Genomic DNA, 16,357 nt, shown 5'->3' with positions numbered 1-16,357 from the left:
GCAAAGTATCCTGATGCTTCAGAGGAACCCAGAGCCACTCACTTGGAGTCCACTCTTCCTTTTGTTCTCCAAACCTAATTCTGGAAACACTCTTCTCATTTTACTAACTTCCCAGGCTTGCAAAAATTATACTTATTTCCTGTCTTTTTTACTCCTGGTTTCAAATATCTAATATTTGGGGGGACATATTCAAGCACTTTCAGATGTGGGGCCCCAAGCACTCATCTGTATAGATGCGCCTGGCCCTTAATAGGGCCAGGTTTTCAAATCCAGGCCAGGTCTGGATTTCAGATCATGGTTTTGCCACTTACTATGAACTCTGGGCAAGCTACTTAATCTAAGTTTCCCTTCCTGAAGACCTTAGGAGTACACCTCCCAGGTTTGTCTGCTCTCAGCTTTCATGTATCAGCTCAAATATTACCTCCTCAAAAAGGCCTTTCCTTGCCATCAATCCAGCCCTCCCACCAGTTACGTATATGCCAGCCTAGAACAACCTGAAATCCCCTTGTTTACTTATTGAGTTACTTTTTTGCTGTTTTTCCCTAGAGTTAGAGTCTTTGTCTGGTTTAAGGCTATCTCCCTAGAAGTTGGGATTAGTCCAGGTCTATAGGAAGCCCTCAATAAATATTTGCTAAACAAAAGGCTGAACGATGCTTCACAATTTTTAAACATTTTGCAAACTTAACCCCAAGGTTTATTTAAGCTGTAATGACTATTAGTTTGTTCGACTTACCTAATTGATCTGATCTAAGTCCAGCCCATGGGTACCTTCTCCCCACTGACGGATTATAGGACTCTGACAAATAGGACTTTTTCCACAGAAAGTTTCTCTGGTACTCACTCAGACCCTGTAATACAAAAGACAATTTGAGTACAATGCAATTAATGGATGTTGTTTTAAAGAAGACATGAGTAAAAATAATTTCTGAACCACGACAGAGAGTTAAAAGTTGAAAGAAGTTGATAAACACACAAGAACTCCTTGATAGCAGCTACTGCTTATCTAGCCCCATGTTAAGTAGTTCACACATATTCTATCCTTTAATCCTCACAACCATCTGAGGCAGATACCAGCAGGAATCTAAGCTTCTGAGTGGTCACCTGTTTGCTGGGTGTCTGATTCCAAAGCCTGGGCTCTTGTCTGATAACAGGTGACAATCCAAATCTTCGTCATTATAATTAACCTAACTAATTAAGTTCTCAGTGTGTACAGAATATCATGTATAATGCCTTGTACCTTCCAAAATTTTGAAAAGTCTACCAAAGAAAGACAAATCTCCCTCCCATTCTGGATACAAGCCCTTAAGATAAAAGAATAAAACAGGGTTTGTGAAATGCTGTGGCCAGGTGTCACACTGATGGGTGTCTGACAGCTACCACCTACCTGAAACTTATGCACAACTATGAACAATGTGTATTTCTTACAACCTATCCTTACATTGTCAAGGTCCCACTTCTCACTCCTTTAAATGACATAGGCAATTTAAAGTTTTAAAGGGTAGGTAGGGGACAGGGGTTAAAAGCATAAGCTGTGAAAGGGGGCCACAGGTCCCAATCTGAAGCCACCTTAGATCTCATTACAAAGTGCCCTCCTTCCATCTACTCCCGTGTCCTCCAAAATCAGTCTCTCTCAACACCAACTATCGCTTCCACACTGCAACTTGGAAGTGTGTGCGAGCGGAGAGGGAGCTAGGTGGAGGAGACAATCTCCTCCAGGATCGTGACTGGCAGGCTCGGGAGCTGGCAGGCTCTGCGGGGCCCAGGAGCGCCGCGCAGAAAGCCAGCGAGGCCCCCGCGCCCCGCACCCGCCCCGCCACGACTCCCCCAGCAGCCTTCAGATCCGGAGACCACGGCCTCACCTTGAAGCGCACCGGCATGTCGCCCGGTGCTGGAGCCCCCGCCACTCCGACAGTTAACGGGACAAAAAGCTCCGTGGGGGCGGGGCGACAACAGTAGGTTCCCTAGCAAAATCCCAGGCCTGGCGTCCCCGACTACGCGCCGGCGCAGTCTGCGCTTTCCTCCTTGAGCCCTGTCGCTCTGCCTTTCCCCGCCCATTCTGCGGCCTAAGAACCAATAGAGGCTCGGAGAACTTCTTGCCGTCGTTAAGATTCGACCAATCAGTGCCCGAAAAGAAGACGCCCGCCTCCCGTGACAAATCCCGGGGACTAACAGAAATGGCGGGCGGAAGACTGGCCAATGAGGTTCCCGGACCCGGGGTGGGTGGGGCCCCGCGGGAGCTTCGTCCTAGAGAGAGCTTTGCGGCTCCTGGCCTTGCGGGTGCCGTGTGCCAGTGGGTCTACCGACTGGTGGGATTCGTGTGTCGCAGGCTCGCTGGGCCGGGTTCGTGACGTCATAAAACATGAAGGTGTGTTCTTAATTCCAAATCTGTGACGAAACCGAAATGTTTCTTTTTCTGATATGAAAATATTCAGGTCTATTCAGAATACCCGTTCCTCCAACTGACAGCCATGTTACACTACTTCCTGTCACATCAAAAGAGGTCGGCAAATAACAAAAAGCAGTAAAATTGACATTACAAGAGTCACCCTGTAATTTTCTGGGAAGATTCTGGGAAGTAGAAGTGGATGTAGTTGGAAAGAAGTACATGGGCTTCTCTTGGAGTACTGGTAATATTCAGTTATTTTGACCTGGTTATTGATGATTTGAATATTTCTTTATAACTTTTGTTAAACTTAGCATATATGTTTTATTATGCAATGTCTTGTATTATGTCATATTTTTAAATAATGTGGAAAAAACAGTGGCATAATAATACTTACCCTAGAGTTTGTGCAACAACCCTACTACAGCATTTGTTATTTAGTGGGTACAAAATGAATAGTAATTCCCTTGGGAAAAAAAAAGGGGAGTCGGCAAAAAATAAATATTGCTTAGGCAGACCAAAAAAATGTTAGTGACTCTTGAAAGAGAAACTGCTCACTTCCAGTGATGGTCTTGCCTCCTACTACCCTGCCCCACCAAAAAAAAAAAAAAAAAAAAAAAAAACAAAAAAACACATAGAGCTCTTACGTTAGAAACATGAATGATGCTTGTGAGTCTCAACTTCCAAAGCTTCAGCATTGTCCCTCTTACTCATTTTAAAAAAATAAAATTCCATCTGATTATAATAGATTGCTGCCATCATCAATAAATATTCCTCCAGATTCTACCACTGACAGATCATGGAAAAGAAATAAATTGTCCAGACAGTTGTCTAATATACTTGCAGAAGATGAACATTTATTTATTCAATCATAGTATAATACATAGGTACTAAATTTTCAAATGACAGGTAAGGGCTATAGGAGTTGGAGGAGGGAGTTGTCCTTAAGGGCAGAGATGACTAGAAGAAGCCTCAGGAAGAAATATTCAGACTCAGCCTTGAAGATTAGAAGGACTGAAATAAGTAAAGAGGAAAATAGAACAATCAAAGGGCAGATGTCTGAATGGAATGCTGCCAGGCTTCTTCCAGAAACAATGAAAACCATGCCTTTACTTTTGTCATTTGTTGACTGAGGAAAATATACTCTCTTTTAAACTTCCAAATATTAATAGCAATCCTTGATGCTCTAAGCATTTTCTGCAAAGACTTGTCTTCCTGAATCCTAATTGATGTCTCGGTTCTTCCTCATCATCACAGAGATACTTAAAAATTCATTTGAAGGAGGCACCTGATATCTGAAACAAAAAGAATATTAAATTAGCCTCTATGTGGCCATGCATCCAGGGGGCCCTTGATAAATGTTAATTGGTGATGACAGCATCTCTGTCGTGTAAATTAAGTATGGCTCAAACAAGACATGGTGGAACATAAAACGGAGGTCCTCTGCAGGAAAAACAGCCCAGATCTTACAGAGTAGGAAAAACACAGCTCTGGCTGTATACACAATTTTGTTACCACATAATGCGGAGGTGAAATCAGTAAAAGCAAGCATGTAGAATGTAGCCTGTCTGCTAAACAAGGGCCATGGTAACTGCAGTAGAGCTCTGCTGAGCAGGGAATAAATGACAAGAACAGCAGATGGCAAAAATGACTTGAGTCACAACCTGGGTTTGCTGAGATGGGTTATAAGGATTCAAAGAAGAAGAGTAGTTTATTTTGTTATTTTTAAAGGAAAGCCCACTCAAGTTAATGAGGCAAAGATGTGCAAATGGAAAAAAATGGGAAAAAATGTGCATTAGTAAATGAGAGTTTGTAGCTTGTGCTTTGCCAGCTTTTACACTCTCCGCTACTGCAGGAAACAGACCCAGTACCTACAATGTTCCACCCAAGGGTTTGGGGGAGTCCTTAGGAGGTATCTCACACGTGCTTACAGCTAGCACATATGGTATGCTGGGCAACACTGCCTCGCATTCCAGTAGCCACACAACTGTATGGGTCATCGAGCTGCTGGCCACCACAGCCACATTTGCTGAGTACTGAGTCTCCACTGGGAGGCATGAAGCCTCCTCAAATAGCCCAGCCCTCCTGGTGATCTATGACAAGGCACCTCTCTCCCATTTTTGTGTTACCCTCTATTAAGTGAGTATCAAAGTGTCTTAGAGGGCTTTTCCATCTGTATTTTAGCCTTCCTTCTCTCCAAAGGGAATTCCATAGAGCCAGAAAGTAATCCTCAAGTGATGTTTCATTCTGTGTCAGTCTATGACATTCTATTCTAGACAAGCTTCTCTCTTCCACAGACCAAGACCCTCTTACTAGAACAAGGGTGTCATACCTGGCTCCCTCTTCCCTTTGTTGATTTCTCTATTTCTCATGCATATAGAGATTTATTACCTGTGAGAGATTAAATTGGTACCATCTCTACAAAAGACAATTTGGCAATCCTTTTGACCCAGCAATTCTACTTTTATAAATTTATTTTACAAATATACTTCCCCATATGTGAAAAATATTTAAGGTTGTTTACTGCATTGTTTTGAGTAACAAAAATTGGAAACAACTTAAATATCCATCCTAGTTAAATATATTATAGTTCTTCCAGGGCCCAGAGCAAGAACACGCTATGCAGCAGGTTCAGGTGGCAGTGTAGGCTGCTCTGCTCCTTGGGACTCCCAACCCAGCAGATCCAGCTGGGTCAGACCCGCTTCAGGTGTCAAATATTATATCCATCAGGGTCTGGATGGGAAAACAGAAACTACTAGAGGCATTTCAAGAAAGAAAGCTTAATATAAACTGTTGGTTTATGAGTTATTGAAGAACTTAGAAAAGGTAAAAGGAGAAACAGAGAATAGTAATTCCAGAAATCAGCTCATATCCCTCAGGTTAGAAGAGCAGAGGAAAATGTTGATGTTACTGGAACACAAGAATTTTTCCCTAGAAGCCTCAGGGAGTTGACCAGACCTCTGAAAAGGGTTACTGCCCAGCTGGTACTGGTGTCTCTTAGGGAACAAAGTGAGGTTGCCTCTGGGAATGACAGGAAGGAAAGAAGGAAGGAAGGAGAAAGAAAAGAAAAATTAAAAAAAAAAGAGAAAGGAAGAGAAGAGAAAGAAGAAAAAAGAAAAGAAAAGAAAGAAAAGGAGAAGTTGGTGACTGCCACCATCTGCTACCATGGAGCAAAAGGTCATCATTAAGGTGCTGCTGAGAGCAAACAGTGAACAAAAGCGAGCATTCCAGTCTCTAATGTCTGTCTTAGCAGACCTAACAGGGAGTTCATTAGCAGGGCCCAAGGGCTCTGCAGAGCCCAGAAGGTAAGATTGGAAGTGAGAGTCTATAACTTGTTAACTTTCACCTACCCAACCCTTTAAAAGAAGGAAGCATTTTGTTTAATGAGCTAACATGGAATTAGTTTAAAAAAAAAAAAAGCAAGTTACAGACATGTATATAGCATACTATCAGTTGGGATAAAAGAAAGGCAAAGGAAAGAAAGAAAAAATGATGTTGTATAATAGCATCATTCACAGGCACTTGTTCCCTCACTCATGTGTCTAACTCTATTAGCAGCAGCTATGAAGACAAAGAACATTTCATTCAACTTATAAATACACGGAAATTCTAAGGTACTGGCAGTTACTGTGGCTATTTTCTTTACGTAAAATAACTCCACTGACCCTTTCTAGATCCACTTTGATTTACATATATTGCAATAAGTCTGTTGCTTCTTTTAGAAACAAAAACATCAAAATCCTTTAAAAACAACTTTTAAGGATGCCCACACTTTTACCACTCTTGTTCAACATAGTATTAGAAATCCTAGCAACAGCAATCAGACAACAAAGAGAAATAAAAGGTATCCAAATTGGCAATGAAGAAGTCAAACTCTCTCTCTTCACAGATGACATGATTCTTTATATGGAAAACCCAAAAGACTCCACCCCCAAACTACTAGAACTCATACAGCAATTCAGCAACATGGCAGGATACAAAGTCAATGTGCAGAAATCAGTGGCTTTCTTATACACTAACAATGAAAATACAGAAAGGGAAATTAGAGAATTGATTCCATTTACTATAGCACCAAGAACCATAAGATACCTGGGAATAAACCTAACCAAAGATGTAAAGGATCTATACTCGAGGAACTACAGAACACTCATGAAAGAAATTGAAGAAGACACAAATAGATGGAAGACCATTCCATGCTCTTGGATCGGAAGAATAAACATTGTTAAAATGTCTATACTGCCTAGAGCAATATATACTTTTAATGCCATTCCAATCAAAATTCTACCGGTATTCTTCAAAGAGCTGGAGCAAATAATCCTAAAATTTGTATGGAATCAGAAGAGACCCCGAATCGCTAAAGAAATGTTGAAAAACAAAAATAAAGCTGGGGGCATCACGGTACCTGATTTCAATCTTTATTACAAAGCTGTGATCACCAACATAGCATGGTACTGGCATAAAAACAGACACATAGACCAGTGGAACAGAGTAGAGAGCCCAGATATGGACCCTCAACTCTATGGCCAATTAATCTTCAACAAAACAGGAAAAAATATACAGTGGAAAAAAGACAGTCTCTTCAATAAATGGTGCTGGGGAAACTGGACAGCTATATGTAGAAGAATGAAACTCGACCATTCTCTTACACCGTACACAAAGATAAACTCAAAATGGATAAAAGACCTCAACATGAGACAGGAATCCATCAGAATTCTAGAGGAGAACATAGGCAGTAATCTCTTCGGTATCAGCCACAGCAACTTCTTTCAAGATATGTCTCCAAAGGCAAAGGAAACAAAAGCGAAAATAAACTTTTGGGACTTCATCAAAATCAAAAGCTTCTGCATAGCAAAGGAAACAGTCAAAAGGAAACAGTCAAAAAAACAAAGAGGCAACCCATGGAATGGGAGAAGATATTTGCAAATGACAGTACAGACAAAAGGTTGATATCCAGGATCTATAATGAACTCCTCAAACTCACACGAAACAGGCAAACATATCAAAAAATTAATCCAGTGCCAGGAAGTTTGGTCCAAGACTGGGGACTAAAGAGCAGACAGGATAAAGACAACTGCTTTTAAGTTCCATCCTGGGAAACACCTGATCTAGAGAACCTTTCACTTTCCCTTTTGTTCTGCCCTAGGTAACTGAATCCAGGCCAGAACTAACATTTGCTCCACACTGGGTCCCAAAAAGGTAAGTTAACTTGCTCTCTGTTGTCTTTTTTTCTCTTGTTGCTTCAAAAATCAGAGTAAAAGCTGTTTTAGTAACCACCTTTCTAGCAACACAGTATCCTCCTTGTGTTTGCGTATATGTAATTTTTTTCTCAAATACCTTGCAAGGTAACTGAAATTCCAGTTTCGAGGCTTAGTAATGCTCTTGAGCTCTGTCACTTCCTCTTGGATCATATTTACGTGGGCTTTCCTTGGTAAATCTTGATCTCAGCCTCTGCCAAAAAGCAATCAGTCTGACAGCCGCTTTCTTTGGCGTTTTTCCATCAGTTTTATCTGCTTTTTCCTCACATGAATGAATTTCTGATTGCACAACTGAAAAGAAAAATGACAAAATTAAATCAATGGATTCTGTCTCAGAAGCAAAATTGCTGATACTTCACATTAGTGTCAGTAAAAATCAAATAAACAGGGTGTGTGATTAAGACTCACCAATGAGCCAAGGGCAGTTTATCCTCCAGACTTTTCACCATGGGATGCCTTTGTTGACAAAGAAGTATCTGGCTTTTGCATCAATGGGGCACCTTTGGAGGGACTGCAGGTTCTCCTGACAACAAGTCTTTTTTTTTTTTTTTTTTTTTGGTGATCTCCAGGGACTCCTAGCCTTACAAGGACATGACTGAATAAAGAAAGCAATTCTTAGTAAGGCATAAGCCACTGTAGGCCTCACATACCATAACAACATGTTGTACCGCTGCTGAACAAGACACAGGGAGCAAAATATGAAGGCACAAAATTCTTTTCATTTTAATGCCTTCACTGTTGATGATTCTGTTATCTAAAAATTGCCTTTCCTTTTCTTCAGTGATTATTGTCTTAAATCACCATCCCTATGAAAGTATCTACAGGGACACAGGCTTTTCTGGAATTGCTAACTCGGTAGACTGGGAAGCATTAATTCTCTGACCACTTAAAACCAGACATCTTGTCTTAAGGTTAGATCTTCCTAAGAACCTTCTAAATCTCTACACCAAAAAAAAATATTAAATATTCTTTTATCACATAGTGTATGGCACCTTAAGAACTTCAGGTCAATACCAAATGGCTTTTATTATTCCTTCTGAAATCACAGTTATATTAGTAATGCTTTATCAAATATCAATACAGAACTAAGAATTTTTCAAAACATCAATCAGTTTTCCTCTCCTTAGTGACTTATAATTGTTGGTTCCCTTTAAAACTCATTCATGTGGGTTTGGGTGGAACAATGAGTTCATAAAATCTTAGTACTATGTTCATTCATCAGTCTCTCAACTTCCAGTAATGGAATTAATAATGTTTGACCCTACAGAGAGTGATTTACCCGATTGTAAAATACTGCATATGTGAATTTAAAGAAATTATTTCAGTATCACTGAGCACAACTTACAGAACAGGGTTTAGGAATCCTGCTTGTTTAAGACCATCATAGCTGTGGTAGATACCAAGGCTGACACTGCAAATCCACTCCAGCCTCCTTCTCCTGTGTTACAGAAATTAGAAAGCTGAAAGTCCCTTTGACACTAGGCCCCTTCACAGCTGAAGGTCAGGTACAACTTACACTTTGCTGATGAGAAGCACTTACATAAACTAAATTAAATGAGAGAAAAGCAAGGCACGGGCCCGTGTTTTGATGGCGTTAAGTCATACAGGAGCAAGAGGAGCATGGTTCTGAGAGACCAGCTCCAGCAGTCCCTCCCTGATCACCACAGCAGTGACGGAGTTCCAGAGCCAGGGTTTACAGCAGTGCTTTATTAACTTAGCCAAGAATCTCCTGGTACAACAACTCCTGGCATTAGTGAGTCTATGCTATGACGTGGCCCTAGAATTTACTTCTTCTGCCTTCCCAAGGATTTTGTAAACCACTCTGTGTCAGTCATCTATTGCTACAATAATGCTGTATAACAAACACCCTCCAAATGGCAGAAGCTTAAAACAGTGACCATTTATTTTACTGCTCATGAGTTTGTGGGTCAGCCAGCCAGTGCTAATAGCCTGAGTTTGGCTGACCTCACTGAGCTTGCTCAAGTACTTGTGGTCAACTGGTCTCAGATGACCTCAGCTAGGACAACTCTCACTGCTCCCTCACCTTCCAACAGGCCAGCCTGGATTATTCTCATGGGAGAGGAAGCTACCAAGAGGGAGAGCAAAGTGTGCAAGGTCTTTTGAAGTTTAGGTTTAGAAACAGCACACCATCACTTTTCCACATTCCATTGGCCAAAGCAAGCCAAAAGGCGAGCCCAGATTTAGGAGGTAGGGAAACAGACTCAATCCCTTGAGGGGAGGAGTTACAAAGACAAATTGTAAAGGAGGAAAGAAAATGTGGGGCTATTATTACAATAAATCTGTCTCAACACTGAATACCTAAAAATACCCTCTCTGCTTTAAACAGCTGAATAGGGACGCCTGGGTGGCGCAGTTGGTTAAACGACTGCCTCCGGCTCAGGGCATGATCCTGGAGTCCCGGGATCGAGTCCCACATCAGGCTCCCAGCTCCATGGGGAGTCTGCTTCGCTCTCTGACCTTCTCCTCGCTCATTCTCTCTCTCACTGTCTCTCTCTCTCAAATAAATAAAATAAAATCTTTAAAAAAAAATTTAATAAAAAAAAATAAATAAACAGCTGAATAAATTATGTTCTCTGCAATTTAACTCTGACCAATACAATTGTGGGCTATACATATGCATGTATCTCCCTTCCCTCTAAAAATGCTATAAAATGACAGTAGATGAATAAAACCGGTATAAATTGGCAAGGTCGAAGAGAATGGTAAGGGAGATAACTGCAAAATAGAGATGTTGACAAAAATTGGTGATATGGAGAACAAGGTCTGTTGTAGGCTGGGCTCTGTGGGAAACAGACCCCGAGCTTAAGTTGAATGTGCTGAATGTTTATTAGTGAGGTCCCGTAGGACCAAAACCTGTGGGAGGGCGGGCAATGGAGCAGGACTGGGTAGAAAAAGTCAGGCTTCAAGGCAGGCCTGAAAACAACTTCAGCTAACCCCATGCAGAGTCCGGAACTGAAAGGGCCTGTCAGCCTTATCCTGTGCTGGGCCTTAGGCAGACACCAGCCTTGGGGAAGGTGGTTCCCTGCAGTGGAGGTAATATCACAGGGCACTGACAGTAACAGCAGCAACTGTCCTTCCCTGAAGTGGGACACGGACAAGTGCATCACTGTAAGCATGTCCCTACTAAGTAACAAAAATTAACAACAACAAAAAAAAAAACGTGCATTTGAAGCCATAGGCAAAAATACCTCTGTTCCCATGGGGACCCAGCCTCAACATTGAAGAGTGTGAGTCCCAAAATCTTCAAGAGGGAAGGATGGTATCTGTCAGCCCTGGTGCCCTTGGTTCTGGTTCAGAACTCCCAGGCACAAAACACTAGACCTGGATCTCATGGTGCCCTTTCCCTTCCCTAGCCTGTCTCCTCTACCTTACCATGGCATGGTCCACTTTGCTCCCCTATCAGGCCACCCACAACCTTGTGCTTCCGGAGATCTGCCTGTGTCGGGGCCAGGCAGACTGGAGCCAGATGCAGGAGCCAGCAGGACACTCTCTTTATGAGTTTCACAGGCAAAGGGTGGGAATTGGAGCTGGACAGGAGCACAGAGGAGCTGGAGAGGAGCATCTGGCCCTGGAAAGGTCAGAAGTAGCACCTATGAAGTAGGGAAAAGTAGATGGACAAGGCAAAACAAGCAAGCAGAGATGTCAAGTATGTGTCTCTCTCCAACTGGGCACAGTTGTGGGGTGGCAGGGGTGGAGGGGCAGAAGGAAAGGAAAAAAGAACTGGATCTGAGTTTTAGACTACATGAGAACTTTAAAAACTACCAACTGGAGGCTGTTCTTGTGACTAAAAGTAAGCAAGGAAAAAAAATTTTTTTTTCCCTATCTATGAGTAACTGAAAAGGTTTGGGTACCAACATCGCATCCAGGAAGGGGTCTGGATGGGAAAGAATGAAGTTGATTTCTGCATGACCCTATTTAGTCCAGTTTGTAAGTAAAATGACTATTCCAACATAATAGAGTAATGGGAAAAAATGCAAGAACTCCTAGCAACTACCAATATTATAGCAGCATCTTAAAATGTCATATAGACGTTAGAAAATAAAGTTGAAGCCACCTCCTGCAAGTTAGATTTTAAAAACCCATAAAAAGGGGTTCCTGAGTGACTCAGTAGGTTAAAGCCTCTGCCTTTGGCTCAGGTCATGATCCCAGGGTCCTGGAATTGAGCCCCGCATCTTGGGCTATCTGCTCGGCAGGGAACCTTCCTCTCCCTCTCTCTGTGCCTGCCTCTCTGCCTACTTGTGATTTCTGTCTGTCAAATAAAGAAATAAAAATCTCTTAAAAATCCATAAAAAGAAATAAAATACAATAAAAGTCATTGAGGAGGCCCAAAATCTGACATTATAATAGGAATTTGTAAAAAGGGAAAAAGAAGGGGGGGGTGCTGTGGATAAAGAAATTTTAAAATTATTTTTCAAGAAATCTTCCCAGACAGGGTGCTTGGGTGGCTCAGTGGGTTAAAGCCTCTGCCTTTGGCTCAGGTCATGATCTCAGGGTGCTGGGATCAAGCCCCACATCAAGCTCTCTGCTCAGCAGGGAGCCTGCTTCCTCCCCTCTCTCTCTCTCTCTCTGCCTGCCTCTCTGCCTACTTGTGATCTGTCTGTCAAATAAATAAATAAAATCTTAAAAAAAAAAAGAAAATAAATCTTCCCAGAATTGAAAAGAAGAGTTTCTAAAATAAACCTCTCACCAATTATATGCATTAATTATTCAGCAAATATCTGAAAATACCATTTTTGTGCTAGGCCCTATTCTAAAACTATAACAAAGACCAAGATGCCAAGGATGTAAGTCCCTGCCAAGGAGTTTGCCTCCTCCTGAGAGAGATGGGTAGTTGACAAAGAAATAATGACATTTGTCAGATGGTGATAGGAGTCATTAAGGAAAATTAACCAGGATAAAGGAATATGAAATAATGAGATGGTGGGAAATGATTGCTGTTTTAGGCCAGGTGGTCAGGGAAGGCCTCTCTGATCATATGACAGTTGAACAGAGGGAACAAGAGTCGCAGACATACTGGATCTTTATCCACCATGTTTACTAATGTGTGCCAACTGTCTAGAATAGTGCCTGGCTTCTAGTAGGCACTCCAGAAACACTTGATAAATGAATGAATCAAAGCATAGGGAAAAACATATGCAAAGGCCACGATACAAAATCATCCTTGGCTTGTTCAAGAATGCCAAGAATGGGCACTTGTCCGTGTCCCACTTCAGGGAAGGACAGTTACTGCTGTTACTGTCAGTGCCCTGTGATATTACCTCACATTATTCTCACCTGGAATCCCACCCGCCCCTCTCCCAGCCACTTAGCTGGAGCAATGGAAGCTTGGGGAGAAATAGTAGATGACGACCTTATAGACCACAGCAAGGACTTTGGATTTTATTCTGAGACAGATGAAAACCCATTGCAGGATTCTGGACATCAAAGTGTCATGATACAGTTGCTATTGTTAAAGAACTACCCTGGCATCTAAGAGAAGGTAGACTGAAAGGAGGTGAGGCTGGGAGCAGGGGCACCGCACTAGTCCAGGGAAACGTTATGAGTGGCTTAGATTAGGGTAGTATTCGCAGAGATAGTGAGAAATTATCAGATTATTGACAAATCTCGAAGACAGGTTACACAAGACTTGCTGATGAATTAGATGTCATATATGAGAGAAACAGAGAAGTTAAGGATGAAGCCAAGGCTTTTAGCCACAACAGTTAGAAGGATGGAAGGGGAAACTGTTAGATGCAAGGTGGGATATGAGGACCAGACACAAGGGTGAGAAATGAGGGGCTATTTCAGACTTAATAATTTTGAGATGCCTACAAGACATACAAGTGGAGATGTCACATGTATCTCTTTCATAAATAAATTAATTTAAGGGAAAAATGCATATTCAACTTTGTCCTCCTCAATACAACACATCTATCTCAAGATCCAGACTAGTGACCAGAGTTTAAAGCTCATTTCCAACCCTGAGACCTGACAATCCAATAGTCCTCTCCTCACAGCTAAAATAAAAGCTATTGATTCTCCCCTTTTATGATGCCTATAGGATCTTTCCTTCCCCAAATGTATTCCAAATTGCATTTTCCACATCACATTCTCCTTCTTTCCCCTAGCTTCCTGAAAAATAGGTCTCTCTTATTTTGGAAAAGGAAGCAAAGAAATACAAACCTTCATTTGACCATCCTCACTTTCTTCCTCATTTACCTGACAAAACTCAGTTGCTTCCCCATCAGGTCTCTGATGAAGCTTTCTCTTCTTAACCCTGATTTCCCTCTCCACTCCTATCCTTAACCCAATCCTTTTAAGTCCAAGCTTACAGCCTATTCTCTGATCTGTGCACCTTTGCTGGAGTTCTGCACCATTCCCTGTGGTTGACTTCTCACAGGGGCCTCTGCCAGGATTCATTTTTGGCCATCTGCTCTCCTATCTGCATGCTTTCTCCCTTATCATTCCTATAACTGCAATGAACACTCCTGTGTGGATAACTCCCACCTGCTAATTTCAGTCTTCACTTCTTATCAGAGTTGGACTTCCTAAGAGTATCCAAGCAAAGTGGTGATCAGGCATAAGGGCTGGAATCAGATGGCTTAGGTTTAACTATATAAACATGGGGTTATATTTAGCTTCTCATCCTTTATGAAATGGGAATAATGGTACCTACCTCAGTTTCCAGGAGAATTACATGAGTTTTATAGGTGAAACACATAGTCCCTGGCACATAGTAAATAATAAATGTTAGCTATTATTTTTGGAGATCACACTATGACTGCAAATTTAATGTATGCAACCCCAAATTTTTCCTTTGCTTCTCTCCCTATCAGTTCTCAAGTTTTTCTGTACTATCACTGGTTTTCAGACCCACAGATTTAACATTTGTAATAATCTTTGATTTACTTCATTTTTAAAAATTCAGTCAGTTGACAAATAGATCTTGCTAACTTTCCTACTAACTTTTTCTTCAATCATTTTCTTTTTTCCTTCTCCCTCGTCTATGCCCCTGTTTAGTCCCCATCTTCTCACACTAACACAACCAGAGCAACAAGCTCCTCATTGGTCTCTGCGGACTCAGCTTCCAAACACAAACCATGGAAATATTATCTAAGTTCTCATGTGGTCTCTCCTTCACTCAGAAAACTTTGAGTTCTGCTGTTTGCATTCCTATCGGGTGAAGAATCGTCTAAGTGGATAGAACTTTCTAGAACTTCCATAATACAGCTCCATTCTACGGAGTCTTATTTTCTTCCACTCACCTGCCTTGCCAGATCTGTCTCTCTACTGCCCCAAGACCATCTCACGCTCTTTCTGGCCTCTCTGCTTTCATGCACATTGTTCTCACCTGGAATCCCACCCGCCCCTCTCCCAGCCACTTTTCTTCAGCTATCTCAGTCCTACCTGCTCTCCAGCCCAGCTCCATTTCAGCCTTCTCCCTGAGGTGTATGACATGAAATTTCATTTCATTCCATTACTCCAGTACCTGAAATCAGCATTTGATTCTATTTACATATCATTACATATTGTTCCATGAAGTGCCAAATATGTCATTTTTTTTGCATATTAGATTATAAGATCCTAAAAGGTTATAATGTTTTCTAAACCTCAGTGTTCCTGCTTTACCCCTTCCCTACCCCATGCCTAGGAAAGTAAGTGGTAAAGACCCAGAAAGTCTTGATGAAAATATAAAAATAATGATAATAATAATTATATACACTGTGCTATATACCAAGTACTCATCTCAGGAGCTTTGTACATATACTAATTTGTTTAATCTTCACAATAATTCTATAAAGTAGAACTATTATCTCTATTTTACAGCTGAGGAAACTGAGGCACAGAGAGGTTAAGTAAGTTGACCATGATTGATTACTGACCCAGAGTAATCTTCACACGTGCAAATATGTGAGAGAATGCAAAATATAATTTAGGAAGACTATATTGTAAAAACTCTGTTGAAGACCCAAAGAAAAGAAATCTTAAGACTTATCCTCACTTCAGTGATACAAAGTAACTGCATTTCTGGGTAGTGAAGGGCAGAGAATAAATAGGGATCACATTTTTTTTTAAAGATACAATTTATTATCTCTTTCTCTGATTCTAAATGATTCTAAACATCTCTGATTCTCTGATTCTAAACATCCAGTCCCACCCCCACTCCCTCCCTTCCCATGTATAAATAAGGCCACCCAACTACAACCATTAGTACTGCATGAAATAAGCATCCATGTAAATTGGCTACGGCTCTGCCCTAGAAGGAGACACATATTACATGGTATACTCTGAAAGTCATGTGCTTCTCTTCTTTACCTGTCACAAGGAACCCTTTTGGATATGCACAAATAAGGAAGTGCTATATGAACTAACTTGTGACTGTTTGAAAATTGGTCAAGTATTCCCCATAAATAGCAGCTTGTCAGCACCTACCTGAACTCTAGTTGTTGGCTCTTTAGAAGAGAGCGTGAGGAAGCTGGAGCCATTCCTCCAGGGCTGGCCCCAGCAGGCTGCACTCTAACACGGAAAGTGAATCCCCAAAAGCTGGACTGTCCTACGAGCACTCAGCACCTCCCATGGGTGAAGGAAAGACTGTAGCTTGACTACAGCACAATACTAATGTGCTGAGGTGAAGAGTTGGACTAATCAGTCATTTTCCTGTTGCGTAAGCAGGAATTTGTACCTCTTGGCTTTTTGTTAGAGAAGGAGGGAGAAGTGT

The 16,357-nt window shown here is 41.5% G+C and overlaps 1 protein-coding gene and 2 long non-coding RNA genes across 8 annotated transcripts in view; 1 reads left to right on the top strand and 2 right to left on the bottom strand.

Annotated features, from left to right (window-relative positions):
- The window catches only part of MDM1 (Mdm1 nuclear protein), a 33,632-nt gene extending 31,640 nt beyond the window's left edge, over nucleotides 1-1,992 (bottom strand). For all 3 annotated transcript variants that reach the window (XM_044226978.1, XM_044226979.1, XM_044226980.1), the window contains exons 1-2: nucleotides 1,860-1,992; nucleotides 734-848 (exon numbers count right to left, since the gene is read on the bottom strand). In XM_044226978.1, the coding sequence (XP_044082913.1) occupies nucleotides 734-848; nucleotides 1,860-1,877 (133 nt within the window). In that variant the 5' untranslated portion in view covers nucleotides 1,878-1,992. The remainder of the gene's footprint in view (nucleotides 1-733; nucleotides 849-1,859) is intronic.
- A 274-nt stretch (nucleotides 1,993-2,266) lies between these two features.
- The window catches only part of LOC122891942, a 114,691-nt gene continuing 100,600 nt past the window's right edge, over nucleotides 2,267-16,357 (top strand). For both annotated transcript variants that reach the window (XR_006381340.1, XR_006381339.1), the window contains exons 1-2: nucleotides 2,267-2,365; nucleotides 7,527-7,579. This is a non-coding gene — a long non-coding RNA (uncharacterized LOC122891942). The remainder of the gene's footprint in view (nucleotides 2,366-7,526; nucleotides 7,580-16,357) is intronic.
- LOC122891940 lies at nucleotides 3,221-16,280 on the bottom strand. Of its 3 annotated transcripts, none has more exons than XR_006381336.1 (4): nucleotides 16,072-16,280; nucleotides 8,047-8,233; nucleotides 7,718-7,929; nucleotides 3,221-3,678 (listed from the first exon to the last, which is right to left on the bottom strand). It is a non-coding gene; the product is annotated as an uncharacterized LOC122891940 (long non-coding RNA). The 3 variants fall into 3 exon arrangements; XR_006381338.1 differs by lacking the exon at nucleotides 16,072-16,280 and adding an exon at nucleotides 15,046-15,124; XR_006381337.1 differs by lacking the exon at nucleotides 16,072-16,280 and adding an exon at nucleotides 8,984-9,121.

This window comes from Neovison vison, chromosome 12 (assembly GCF_020171115.1).
Source record: "Neovison vison isolate M4711 chromosome 12, ASM_NN_V1, whole genome shotgun sequence".
Classification (NCBI taxonomy): Eukaryota; Metazoa; Chordata; class Mammalia; order Carnivora; family Mustelidae; genus Neogale; species Neogale vison.
This window is presented reverse-complemented; position numbering and strand designations above follow the sequence as displayed.